At 36.5% G+C, this 12314-nt stretch overlaps 1 protein-coding gene across 1 annotated transcript in view; it reads right to left on the reverse strand.

Moving 5' to 3' along the window:
• Window positions 1-1322: 1322 nt before the first annotated feature.
• Window positions 1323-12314, reverse strand: part of LOC106869679 (N(4)-(Beta-N-acetylglucosaminyl)-L-asparaginase) — a 16782-nt gene continuing 5790 nt past the window's right edge. The window contains exons 2-8 of the mRNA XM_014915506.2: window positions 11444-11603; window positions 9351-9463; window positions 8797-8909; window positions 7441-7643; window positions 4707-4814; window positions 2096-2229; window positions 1323-1615 (exon numbers count right to left, since the gene is read on the reverse strand). Of these exons, the coding sequence (XP_014770992.1) occupies window positions 1506-1615; window positions 2096-2229; window positions 4707-4814; window positions 7441-7643; window positions 8797-8909; window positions 9351-9463; window positions 11444-11603 (941 nt within the window). The 3' untranslated portion in view covers window positions 1323-1505. The remainder of the gene's footprint in view (window positions 1616-2095; window positions 2230-4706; window positions 4815-7440; window positions 7644-8796; window positions 8910-9350; window positions 9464-11443; window positions 11604-12314) is intronic.

Genomic DNA, 12314 nt, shown 5'->3' on the forward strand with positions numbered 1-12314 from the left:
AAGTCTTTAGCAACACCAATTACAAAGAATTTGGGAGTGGTACTAAAAGATGGAAAGAAGTATTGACAGGCAGAAACTGGGTGGGAGCTGTCTTCAATAATTCAAGTAATGCTATATATTCAAAACTAACCATACATGCTGGTTTTGTTGTTGCTATTGTTGCTGCTACTGTTGTTATTGTCACTTACTTTTTTGTGTTTTGACGCTACTTGCCTTCAGAACTCCCTAGGGAATGTTATGCTAGCTTCATCACTTTTATTTATTTATATATTTATTTTTTTCTTTGTTTTGAAACGAGATCGAACTTCAGCATTTTATACCGATAGATTTTAGACACCTTTTTTCTGCAACTGGTAAGATTATGTAGGGGGTGCAAATTTTGATCTTGCACCCCCTGAAAATTCTAGGGGGTGCAGGTGCACCCCCTGTTCCCGGGCCCTTGAGTATCATTCCATGGATGAAGATGTAGAATTTCTTCTGCTCTCTAGAGGGAATTTTACATGATGATGATGATGTTGATAACTTCACATTCACCTCTGGAACTTTTTGTAAACCCAAAGATACAATGTAATTTATGCTTGTTTTTAAAACTAAATTTTTTCTTCAGAATGCCTAGGCCAGTGTTAGTTTATTTTTTAAATATTTAACTTAGGTTTCCTATGCTTGCATGGGTTGGATAGTTTTACAAATTCAGATATTGAGTGGCATAAAAGAAAAAGGAAAGACCTTGCAAATCCAATTTATTAGACAAAAACTGTGCAGAAGTTTGTTATATATGTATGAGGGGATGCTGAACAATTCTTGACTTTGGGTAAAATACAGGAAAATCAGTTAATTACGATTTTATTCAACATATTCTCCTTTTGGATTCACACCTATTGCAGTGGTCCATTAGTTTTTCTTTACCCTGTAAAAGAACTGTAAAAGTTGGGCCTCCAACCAGGCTTTTGTGATACCCTTAAACCTAGGAATTTTTCTGCACCCCTTTGTATATTTCATCATATAATAGGGGTTGCCAAACTGCAAATATGTTGAAGAAAGGGAAGTCAACCTAGAGAATGAGAGGCATTCATTCATGCTTGTTGGGGAGGAAGTTCCTAGTAATGCTTTCCTCTGTGCTTGTGAGTGTAGAACAAACTATTGTGTAAGGTGAATACACAAACTGAAAGGAGGGTCATAGTGAAATGTTACAAACCAAGTAGCAGGCCTGGGAAGTATTTGGTATTTATTGTAAATGTTTAATAGTTGTTCACAGAAGTGATCAGCAAGATGATGGCCAGCTTCAATAAATCTATGGCCAACGTTGAAAAAGCACACAGAAATAACAAAAGAATAATACATTTATTTCACTTGTTTTATAAGATATTAACACCATCCTTCTGCTTCTTTCCTCATGATTAAAATGTGTGGTTAGTTGATGTTCTCATCTTCACCAATGTCATTGCTGAATTTTCTTTTGGAACATCTCTTGTAGGTAAATGCGTATTGGTAAATGTTGAGTTGAGTCAAAATTTGAAATGTTTAGAACATATTATTTTGAAAACAGTTGAGTTTTCCAATGAAGGATTTGTAACTGTGTAGTCAACCGATCCACCAAAATTATGACAGGCTGCACCTGGAGGGAGAAACAAGAAAAGCAAACAATTTTTTGAGGACTTTCTGGCAATGATTTAATACTTGTAAATGTTTGCTGACATAGAGACTGCCCTGCAGACTCATTTGTGAATGCTTATATATAGCCGTGTCTTGTGTGAGTGTATGCACATGTGAGTATGGCTGAATATGCACTTGTATGCATCTGTGAGTGTGTGTTTGCACGTGTGTATATGTATGTTTGTGTGTGAGTGAATACGAGTGTGTGTGTGCATGCACGGGTGTATGTATATGTTAGTGTGTGTATCTTATCATATTCTGTTCATTTCTTTTTCCAAAACACTTGTATATGTGTGTATAAGTATTTGTATGTACATGTATATGTACACTTGTGGCTGTATGTGCATCTGTTTATGTATGTGAGTGTGTATGTTTACACGTGTGCATGTGCATGTGCAAATGGCTGTGCCTCTGAGTGTCTCATTCTTCTAATCATACCCACCATATTCACCAGTGATGGTAGCAGCTACAAGAGCTCCACGAAAATTTGGGTATTTCTTGATTATGGGAATCAAAGCCTTTCTCGTTGCTTCTCTTGGACTTAAACCCTCTTGCATCAAGAGAACAGTATGGAAACTGAAAGAACAAAATGGAAAAAGAAACATTGGGTGCATTATGAACAATAGTTATGTTGAAATACATTGAGCTGTCAGATAAACTTGTTTCTTTTCCCCCTGGTAACTGGCACAGGTGTGGCTGTGTGGTAAGAGGCTTGCTTCCCAGCCAGATGATTCTGAGTTCAGTACCACTGTGTGACACCTTGGGCAAGTGTCTTTTACTACAGCTTCAGGCCAACCAAAGCCTTGTGGGTGGATTTGGTAGATGGAAGCTGAAAGAAGCCCATTGTATATATATATATATACTAGCAGAGATACCTGGCTTTGCTTGTGTCACATGGAATTGAAGAATTAGACTTTTCTTTTATATTTTCTCTAATGAACTGGAATATTTTTGATTCGAATTTCATCAAAATTGCAGATGAAGAATTTTAATGAGGGTTCTTTCCCTCTTTACACACCCTAGCAAAAATTCTAATCATGACGTATTTATCCTATACTACTCATCTTTATGCCCAGATTCCAAAATCCAAATCTTATGAAACCTGTTGAAAGGTTTTCGCTCCTGAAAAATGGAGCAGATGGAGCTCTAAAATGTGGGAGTTAAGGCCCCTATTGTGTGTGTGTATGGGTGGGGTTTAGTTTCTTGAAGCCAACCAGAGAAGTTGAATTGTTGGGAATCTTTTTTAACTTGGGTCTTATATCTATTGTTCAAATTTCTTTGAAATCTGAAATATATGAATGTTCACTGGATTTGTAAAAGAGAGCAATGCTACAAGAAATCAAGAGGCGAATGATCACAATAAGCAGTCAGCTACCCTACCATAGTTGTTACCACTCCCCAATGTAGGATTCCTCACCATACAGGTGATGGGCACAGCTGTAAGATGCATTACAATTGGAAGGACATGACCCAAGTGAAATAAATATTAACAACTGTGTGACGTGAAGGCTAAGAGGAAATGAAAGTGTCATGTCTGGAGTTTGCCAATGATCACTATGCTGATAAGTAACTGGACAGAATAAATTTGCAATCTATAAATCTCTTTGAATGACCAGTCATTTATCTGGGAAGGCCTTGAAATCAATGTTACCATCTGGGGACTATCTCTGACCCAGTGATAATAAAAAGACTCAAAGGAGGTCTGCAACCAAATAACTTTACTCAAAATAACACTTTGCAACTGAATCGGTGGAGGCAAAGATGCCTCTCCTTTGCTTGACAATTTATGCACCACATTGCAGAAATCATAATCTAAGTATATCTCAAAGAAAACTCTTACAGTGTGGTACCATTGAATTACAAATAACGCTCATCTTGTATGCTCAGGTGACTCTATAGCTGCCAAGAGTACGATTGTATTCATCTTGGCTTTGGAAAAATGACTAAATTGTAGGGGTCAAGCCTCCATTAAGGGGTCTTACTAACTCCTAAGAAGTTGAAATTTTAGGAATATTACTTCATTTGTGTCTAATATCTATGGTTAAAATTTCATGAACAGCAAAAATATATGAATTTTCATGGCGGTTATGGCCTCATTTATGCCCCCTCACTTTCAAACATATACTGCATTACATCTGTTCTTATGCATAGAATATAATTTCCAAATTTCATAAAGATCCATTCAATACATTTAATCTAGTTTTGGATCATAAAAAATGACTAAAATTTAGGAGTTAAGGCTGCCGTTAGGGGTCTTAGAATCCTCATGAGAAGTGGAAACTTTGGGAATACTTCTTGATGTATGTCAATTATCTATGGTTGAAATTTCATCATCATCAGAGATTTATGGATTTTCATGGGGTTCAGCTCTCTTTAAGCCACCTCATATTCAAACCAAGCATACTGCATTATACCCACCCTTATGCTTTGAATCTAAGCTCGAAATATCATAAGGATCCATTCAGTAATTTTGGTCCACGAAATTGTATGAAGCACACAGCATTACCCTTCTCCCTAGGCTTGGATTTTGTGTTCCAAATTTCATTAGGATCGGTGCAGTAGTTTTTGAATATATAAGTAACACACAAACACACTTATATAATAGATATAAATATGCACATATACATACATGTCTATATGTGTGTGTGTGTATTATATATATATATATATATATATATACACATACACACACAGAAAGACAGATTGATAGATACAATTGAGTGTGCAAACAAAAATATGAGACACTGCCTTGAAGAAATTTTTGTCAAATGAATCGACCCCCAGTGCTTTAAAAAAAAAATTTTGATGAGTCCGGTACTTATTCTAGCAGTTTCTTTTTGTCAAACCAGTAAGTTATGTGGATGTAAATAAACCAACAGCAGTTGTCAAGCAGTGACGAGGGAGAAACACAGACACAAAGATACATACAGACATCTATAAGGGAATTAGGTAGCTAAACCTGGAGCTGAACAGTTTCAAGGTGAACTTAACGAAGATGAGAGTTTTGATTAGTAGGTGTACAGTAGTAGTATATGCGTTATTATTTTACTGACCTTGGTGAAAATCTCATCAAAACATCTCCATTACCTGTAGCTACAGCACCACCGACTGCGTTGTCCACGTAAGCACCAGCACCAACAATGGGTGAATCACCAACTCTCCTGAAAATGAAGATCTGCTTTGAATTATTCTGTTATGATAAAGAACAGTGAAATCTGTTTGAGATTTTTGATTAAAAAAATATTCCTATTTCGTTTTTGTATCTCTCCTGACACAACATAATATTCTTATGATAAACAAAAATAGTTGTGACTTTGAATGACAAAACCTTGAGACAGTTTGAAGGTTATTTTTCTTGGATTAGATATCATAGTAGTCACTGTGGTGAGTTTCTTGGTGTTAGGTGATGAATGTGAATTGCTGTCACTGTCCATCCATTGTTTTTGTATTGTGACACCCCCCAGCACCCACTACACTCTCTGAGTGGTTGGTGTTAGGAAGGGCATCCAGCTGTAGAAACTCTGCCAAATCAGATTGGAGTCTGGTGTAGCCATCCGGTTGCACCAGTCCTCAGTCAAATCGTTCAACCCATGCTAGCATGGAAAGCGGACGTTAAATGATGATGATGATGATGATGATGATGATGATGATGATGATGATGATGACAGTGCTCTAGCCAGGCCAGCTGCTGCTTTTGCAACTGTCTGTTGACTGCCATCTTCTATGTTCAGTCTGATGCCTGCTAACTGTTGTCTGTTGGTAGTGGCTAAAATGCACGGAATATATATAGTGGTGTTTTGGCTCAGAAAAAGCATGCCAAAGGTGAAATTGTTGTTAGATCTAGTTCCATGTGAAGTCTTGAATTGTCAGATGTTTTTGATGGTGTAGGTAAAATTCTAGGGAATCACAATTGTATTCTTGGGTTGTTTTTTTGAATCGGATATAGTGATTTGAATTCAATTGCTAAATATTCTTGTTACAATTCTAATTCAACTATGTGGAATGTAGACTACTTATACAGGCCACTTTCAAAGTTTATTAACAGTAACACCTTTGTTCCCAGGAGGTTATGAGTTCTTTGTCATCCATTTTGGCACTTGAGCAACTTATTGGTTCCTTTGGTATTGATAATTTTGTATATCTGTTTCTGGAGTAAATGGAAGTAAAAGGAGGTCAGAGTCATAGAGGTGTCCTGATCTAACTCAAGAGACTCTTGTTGCCCATGTGTGGGTGGATTGCCCTTACCGGTTTCATCTTTTGTTTATCTTCTTTATTAAATCTATGTATTTATATATTTCATTTACCTATGAGTGAAGTTTAGAAAAATTCTTAATATGTCTCAATGTATTGTATCATGCCTTTATCTCATTCCTTGTTTTATATAACAACAAACACACAGCCACACCCCTGATATGATGAAACAAATTCAGTGGGGCACAATTCTTTAGTTATATCAGATAAAAGACACTGAATAATATAGTCTGGAGTATACTATTCTTGCAAAAGTAAAACAGGATGGTCATAACTCAAACACTGATTAAAGCTAACTTGAGTCTAAACATTAGAAGCTACAACTCAAAAACACCCTGACTTCTGCTAAGTAAAAAATTTAAATACATCTTTTACCTTTGAACTGGAAGATAAATTACTTATCAAGACTTTGTAATAATAACATTGCTGTCAAAAGAATTCTAATATTCTATGCTAAAACTGTGTACAATCTACAATATTTACATAGTGATTCTTTTATCACTATTTTGCCAAGTTCTGTGTAGTTTATGCTTTGTTGATGATGCTGTCACAAAAATAGTAAAACTTGTTGAACTAAAATAATATTGGTTATTGATTAATAACTATTTTCTTCTCATTATATAGTCATTTCTAGTTATTTTTTTTTAATGCTCCTAGGTATTATTAACAACAACAACAGCAACAATCTTTTCCATGCTTGTATGAGTTAAACAAATGTTGGAGTAGATTTTTTTAAAGTCAGATTCTCTTTCTGCTGCCAACTCACAAATGATTCCAAGTAAGGTAATATTTCCCTTTGTCTTTTGGGTAGGCTGGACATACTTTGGTGGATGGATTTTAAATAAATGACATTTTCGATGTGGATGGAATATGTGAGTTATTTATTCTCTAAACCATTTCATTTCTCTCTACCAAGCACTGTACCTGCTTGTACATTTGCCTAGAAAAGTATAGTAAAGGTTACATTTATCTTGGCAAGCATAGTGAAGGTTATACTTTGTTGATAAAGTACCACGCATCAAAAATAATTGAAATATTATTAATCATTGGTAAGTATTGCATTCATCTTTCTCCTCTCTTCAGCAAGACATCTACCATACTTTAGCATCTCATTACTTAGCATAAAGCCACCTCCCTCAAAACTACTCTGCCCTCAGTTGAAGGGGTCTTGTCTGGCAAGTTACTTAGTGACCTCACTAATGTTGGTACCATGCTAAAACCACTCAGAACACTCTGTAAAGGGGTTGGTGTAAGGAAGGGCATGTGGCCATAGAAACAATATCAAAATAGATATTGAAGTTTGATGCAGCCTAGTGATTTGCCAGTTCCTATTGAATTGTCCAACCCATGCCAGTGTTGAAAGTGGATGTTAAATAATGATGACGATGATGATGAGTTCAAGTTTTAATACTCACTGGATTAAAAATGATAATACTAAGTCAACTGATGTCTAAAAACAACCAAGAAATCAGAGATAAAGAGCAGCAGTAAAGGATCAAGCATGAATATATTCAAAGAAAAAGAAAGATTACAAACCCATGCATTTTGTTAGCTAATCCATTCGTTGAAGTTCCTGCTGCAACATTACCTTTGGCATCAACAACAATCATACCAATGGTATCATGGTTAGTTTCGGAGATATCAGGTGAATTTTGTGGGTCATGGAATTTGTAAAGCGGGTCATCATGATTGGCAGGTTTGTAAGGTCCACAGTGTTTTCTAGGATCTGGTTTAACATTCTGTTGAAGAAATATAACAATAATTTATAACTAAAGCCATGGATAAATGTTTTCCAATCTGGGGTGCTAGTACCCAAGTGGGACATCTAAATTTATTTCATGGGGTGCTTGGAATTCAATTTTAACTTTACCTGCATTTAAATGCCTTTATGGAATATTTAAGGGGTAGGGTTGGCCAGTGTGACAGGACATCTAAGTGGGTGCTGGACTAAGAAAGGTTAGGAAACAATGTGATAGATTTGGTTTGGTAATAGGAATTAATATTTTTTTTTTAATCTCTGGTGGAGTGGGATATTACCTGGTGATATAGTTAATCAGGTTGACCATGAGGGTGTCATACCCAATCATTGGTGTAGCAGCATTATAATCAATCGCTATAAAGGCAAAGGTGATGCCCTGGACAGAAATAATTACAGAACGTGGCGAGCTGGCAGAAACGTTAGCACGCCAGGCGAAATGCTTAGTGGTATTTCGTCTGCCGTTACGTTCTGAGTTCAAATTCTGACAAGGTCAACTTTGCCTTTCATCCTGCCATGTACCACGGCTGGTGCTGTGTAAGAGCATCCAGCACATTCTGTAAAGTGGTTGGTGTTAGGAAGGGTATTCAACCATTGAAACCATGCCAAAACAGACATGGGTCCTGTACAGCCCTTTAGATGGCCAGCTCCTGTCAAACCATCGAACCCATGCCAGCATGGAAAACTGACGTGAAATGATGATGATGATGATGATTCCCAGTGTAGAGGTAGAGTTAAGTCTACATGGTTAAGAAATTTGTATCCTAGCCGAGTGGTTCAAGGTTTGATTGCATTGTGCAGCATAGAGGAGCATCAGGTTGACCAATAGCTTCTGAGTAGAAGTTGTTTGAAGGAATTTGCACAGAAGTCTTTTACTCATGCAAACATGTACCATCATCATCCTCATCATCCTGTTTTCCATGCTGGCATGGGTTGGACAGTTTGATAGGCGCCGGCAAGCTGGAGGGCTGCACCAGGTTTCAGTCTTTGCTTTGGTAAAGTTTCTATACCTGTTCAGGTTCAGCTCCACACAATGTAGTTGGAAAGCAAACTACTTAACTACTTGACAAGCAGCCATGTATATTTCTTCAGGAATAAAGCTGTTTGATATGTAATACATGATCTAAGACACTTACTTTCCAGAAGTTCGGTTGGCAGTTACCGGAACGCCAATCGTTCCACATTGCTATTGAGTCATTTGAATGCAAGTCTGTTTCTTGAAAGCCCATTTGAAGAGCAAATTCTGTGGCTGCAACAAAACCAAAACAAAAGCAAATTAAACAACAATAATTATTGTTTTAATTAATTGTAATGGACAAAGTATACATATAAAATATAGTTAGATATAATATTTTGAAAAAAGGTTTTTTTCCCTCTTCTAATCACTTTTGTCACCAAGTATTCTATATTTGTGAAAATTATTGATTGAATATTTAGTGTGAATAAGTCTATAAACATGCAAATGCTTTACTAGGCATATATTTTCAAAATATGCTGTTAATCTTCAAGATATGTAAACAAAGAAATTAATAGTGCTTGGAAAAATCTTTAATCGTAAGTCTCCTAAATCAATGCAAACATACCACTGAATAATGGAAACAAAAAAACCAGGTCAACCATTGTAATATTATTAATATGAAATATCTGATAAACAAAGAACATCACTGATTCTATTATTTAGTAACTTTACCTCCTTCTCCAACGAGCAGTGTATGGTCAGTATATTCCATCACTGCACGGGCCACAGATATTGCTGGCTTCACCCTTCTCAGGCCACCGACTGCTCCGGCAGTATGAGTGATTCTACAAAATTGATAAAAATATATAAATTGTGTATTTATTAAAAGGGCATGGTTTTATGATCAAGAATTTCATTTTGCTCCAGGTCTATTGCATGGCACAGTATCTTGGCCAAAGTTGTGGTTTTGAAACATTTCTTTTGTCATGTATGGCTTCCGTGCTGGTGGCACGTAAATAGCACCATTTGAGCGTGATCGTTACTAACGTCGCTTTCCTGGCACTTGTGCCAGTGGCACGTGAAAAGACATTCGAGCGAGATTGTTGCCAGTACTGCTGCACTGGCTCCTGTACAGGTGGCACGTAAAATACACCATTTCGAGCGTGGCCGTTGCCAGTACCGCCTGACTGGCCTTCGTGCCGATGGCACGTAAAAAAGCACCCACTACACTCTCAGAGTGGTTGGCGTTAGGAAGGGCATCCAGCTGTAAAAACTCTGCCAGATCAGATTGGAGTCTGGTGTAGCATCTGGTTCGGCAGTCCTCAGTCAAATCGTCCAACCCATGCTAGCATGGAAAGTGGATGATGATGATGAACCCTTTGATCACTATTTTACTCTGGTGGATCCCCATAGCCAATCGAATATGATGGGGTCAACCAGACTTTTATGGATGCTTCTTTCAAAATTTCTATTTTGTCTATCACACATTTCTTTGTGTAGGCTGAACTATGTAAAATGTTAGAGAAAGAAATGTAGCTGTTACTTGCAATAAATACATCGAAAGAAAAATTTGTTTATGGAGCCATAAAATACTATTGCAGACCCACTTTACTATTTTCCTTGAGTGAACCTTCCAAAATTTTATATGGTCTACAAGGGTTCATATGAACCCTGGTCGAGAACCACTGAGCTAGCCTTTCAACAATGATTCAAGTTTATTAATACACTGTGAGGGAAATTTAGAAAACAGGAAATGTGTGGAATCCCATTATACACATGCATGAATGTGTGTGTGTGTGTGTGTGTGTTTATCAGTAACAAATTCGCTGATATATCAGTGGCAAGCGCAAAATTACCTTACGGGACTGTGTGAGTTACGTCTCTTTATGTAGTGACATTGCAATTCATAACCACTGAGCCATGTTTCTCTACAGTGCTAAGAAAAAGACAGAATATTCTTAGATTGAATGCCTTTGATCATTGATTTGCTCAATCAGGGCTGACTGGGCTCAATCAACAATAGAAACAGTAGTAGCAACAACAACAACAATCTACTACTAGCATGTAGGTCACATGACATATCAACAAACCAACAAATACATTCTTCTGTTATTGGGTATTATAGTATTATATATATATATATATGCTGGTTTCAAATTTTTGGCACAAGGCCAGTAAGTTTGGAGAAGGCTGTATGTCAGTTATATTGGCCCCAGTGTTCAAATGGTACTTATATTGACCCTGAGTAGAATTTGAAATTAGAAGGTAAAGACAGACGAAGTGCCATTAAGCATTTTGTTGCCTATCTTATATCTATATATATATATGGAAAAAAAAGTCAAAGTAGAAAATGGTAAAATAATTTTATAAAAAACATTTCAGTACCAGTTTTGGTCATTGAGACTTTTTCAACTTTAAGTATGGAAAACAGTTAAATTTTGGAAAAATTATATGAAATGTTTTTTAAAAGAATATTTGCATAGAATTCAAATACAAGGGGAATTTTCCTTGTTTCTGTCTATCTCTGTCTCTCTTATATATATATATATATTAATAGCCTAGCATCAAAGAGGAGGAAAGGCAGCCCTTAATCTTTTTCACCTCCACAGAGACTGAGATGAGTTATCCTCAGGCTGAGACACATTGTGATGAATTGCATGGGGTGGCATGTGACAATCTGTAATTATCATGCACATGACAATCATAATGAAATCTTATGCATGGGACTAATATTTAAGTTCCAGTTTGTTTATGCATGTAACAAATGATATTATCAACACTGATACATAGAAAGGAATATTAGTTGAAATATAAAGGCAAGTTACCCATCCATTATCATTGCATCAAGAGTTGTTTCTCCAGCTTCATCTGGTCTTCCACCATATCCAATACTTTTGCTGCACTGTCGATATCTTTCACACATGGAGCATCCTTGTTCAACAGCATCTAAAGCAGATCTTCCTTTACTGTTGATCACACTCCAAGCTTTAAAACAGATTAAAAAAACCCAAAAACAAAATCTGAGAGAAAGGGTCATCACAGTTATCTTCTAGCACCACTCCCAACAGACATTACAGTTACCCCCTGTCATCACTTCTCACAGAACAGACATCAGAGATACTTACCACTCTCACTACCTATACATCCCAATTAGTTACCTCCTCCAACCTTTCATCAACCTGCTCAACACATCTTTTAATGTACCACATAGATGGAATTTTTGACGCTGAATCCGAATTTGTTATTCATTTATTCTAGAAAAATTTTGCAAAAATGTTACAGGTGTTCAAAGTTTGATAATTTTCAGAAAACAGAATTTTCAGCCAATCAGAAAACAGCGCGTTCGCTGCCTCTTCCATCATTGGGGTTGGGGGGCATCAAAATGTCAAAACATTGCTAGAAAGAACAATAAAAGCATTAAAATATACACGAATGAAGTTAACATTTAAAACATTTGCGAGCAAATTAAATATTTAAAAGCTACGAACAAACAAACCAACAGGAGTTGCTAGAAATAACAATCAAAGCATTGTTTAAAACAGACATTTATTAGTTAAGAAAATTCAAGAACGAAAGTTTGCAATACACTCTAGGATTTTATAAAATAAACCAGCTGGCCCCGTTCCGTCAAAAATGACGGCTAATTGTAGTATTTTAGAGTTGAAACGCTGATTTCTCTTTTCAGCGTTGAATGTT

The sequence above is a fragment of the Octopus bimaculoides genome, chromosome 5 (genome assembly GCF_001194135.2).
Source record: "Octopus bimaculoides isolate UCB-OBI-ISO-001 chromosome 5, ASM119413v2, whole genome shotgun sequence".
Taxonomy (NCBI): Eukaryota; Metazoa; Mollusca; class Cephalopoda; order Octopoda; family Octopodidae; genus Octopus; species Octopus bimaculoides.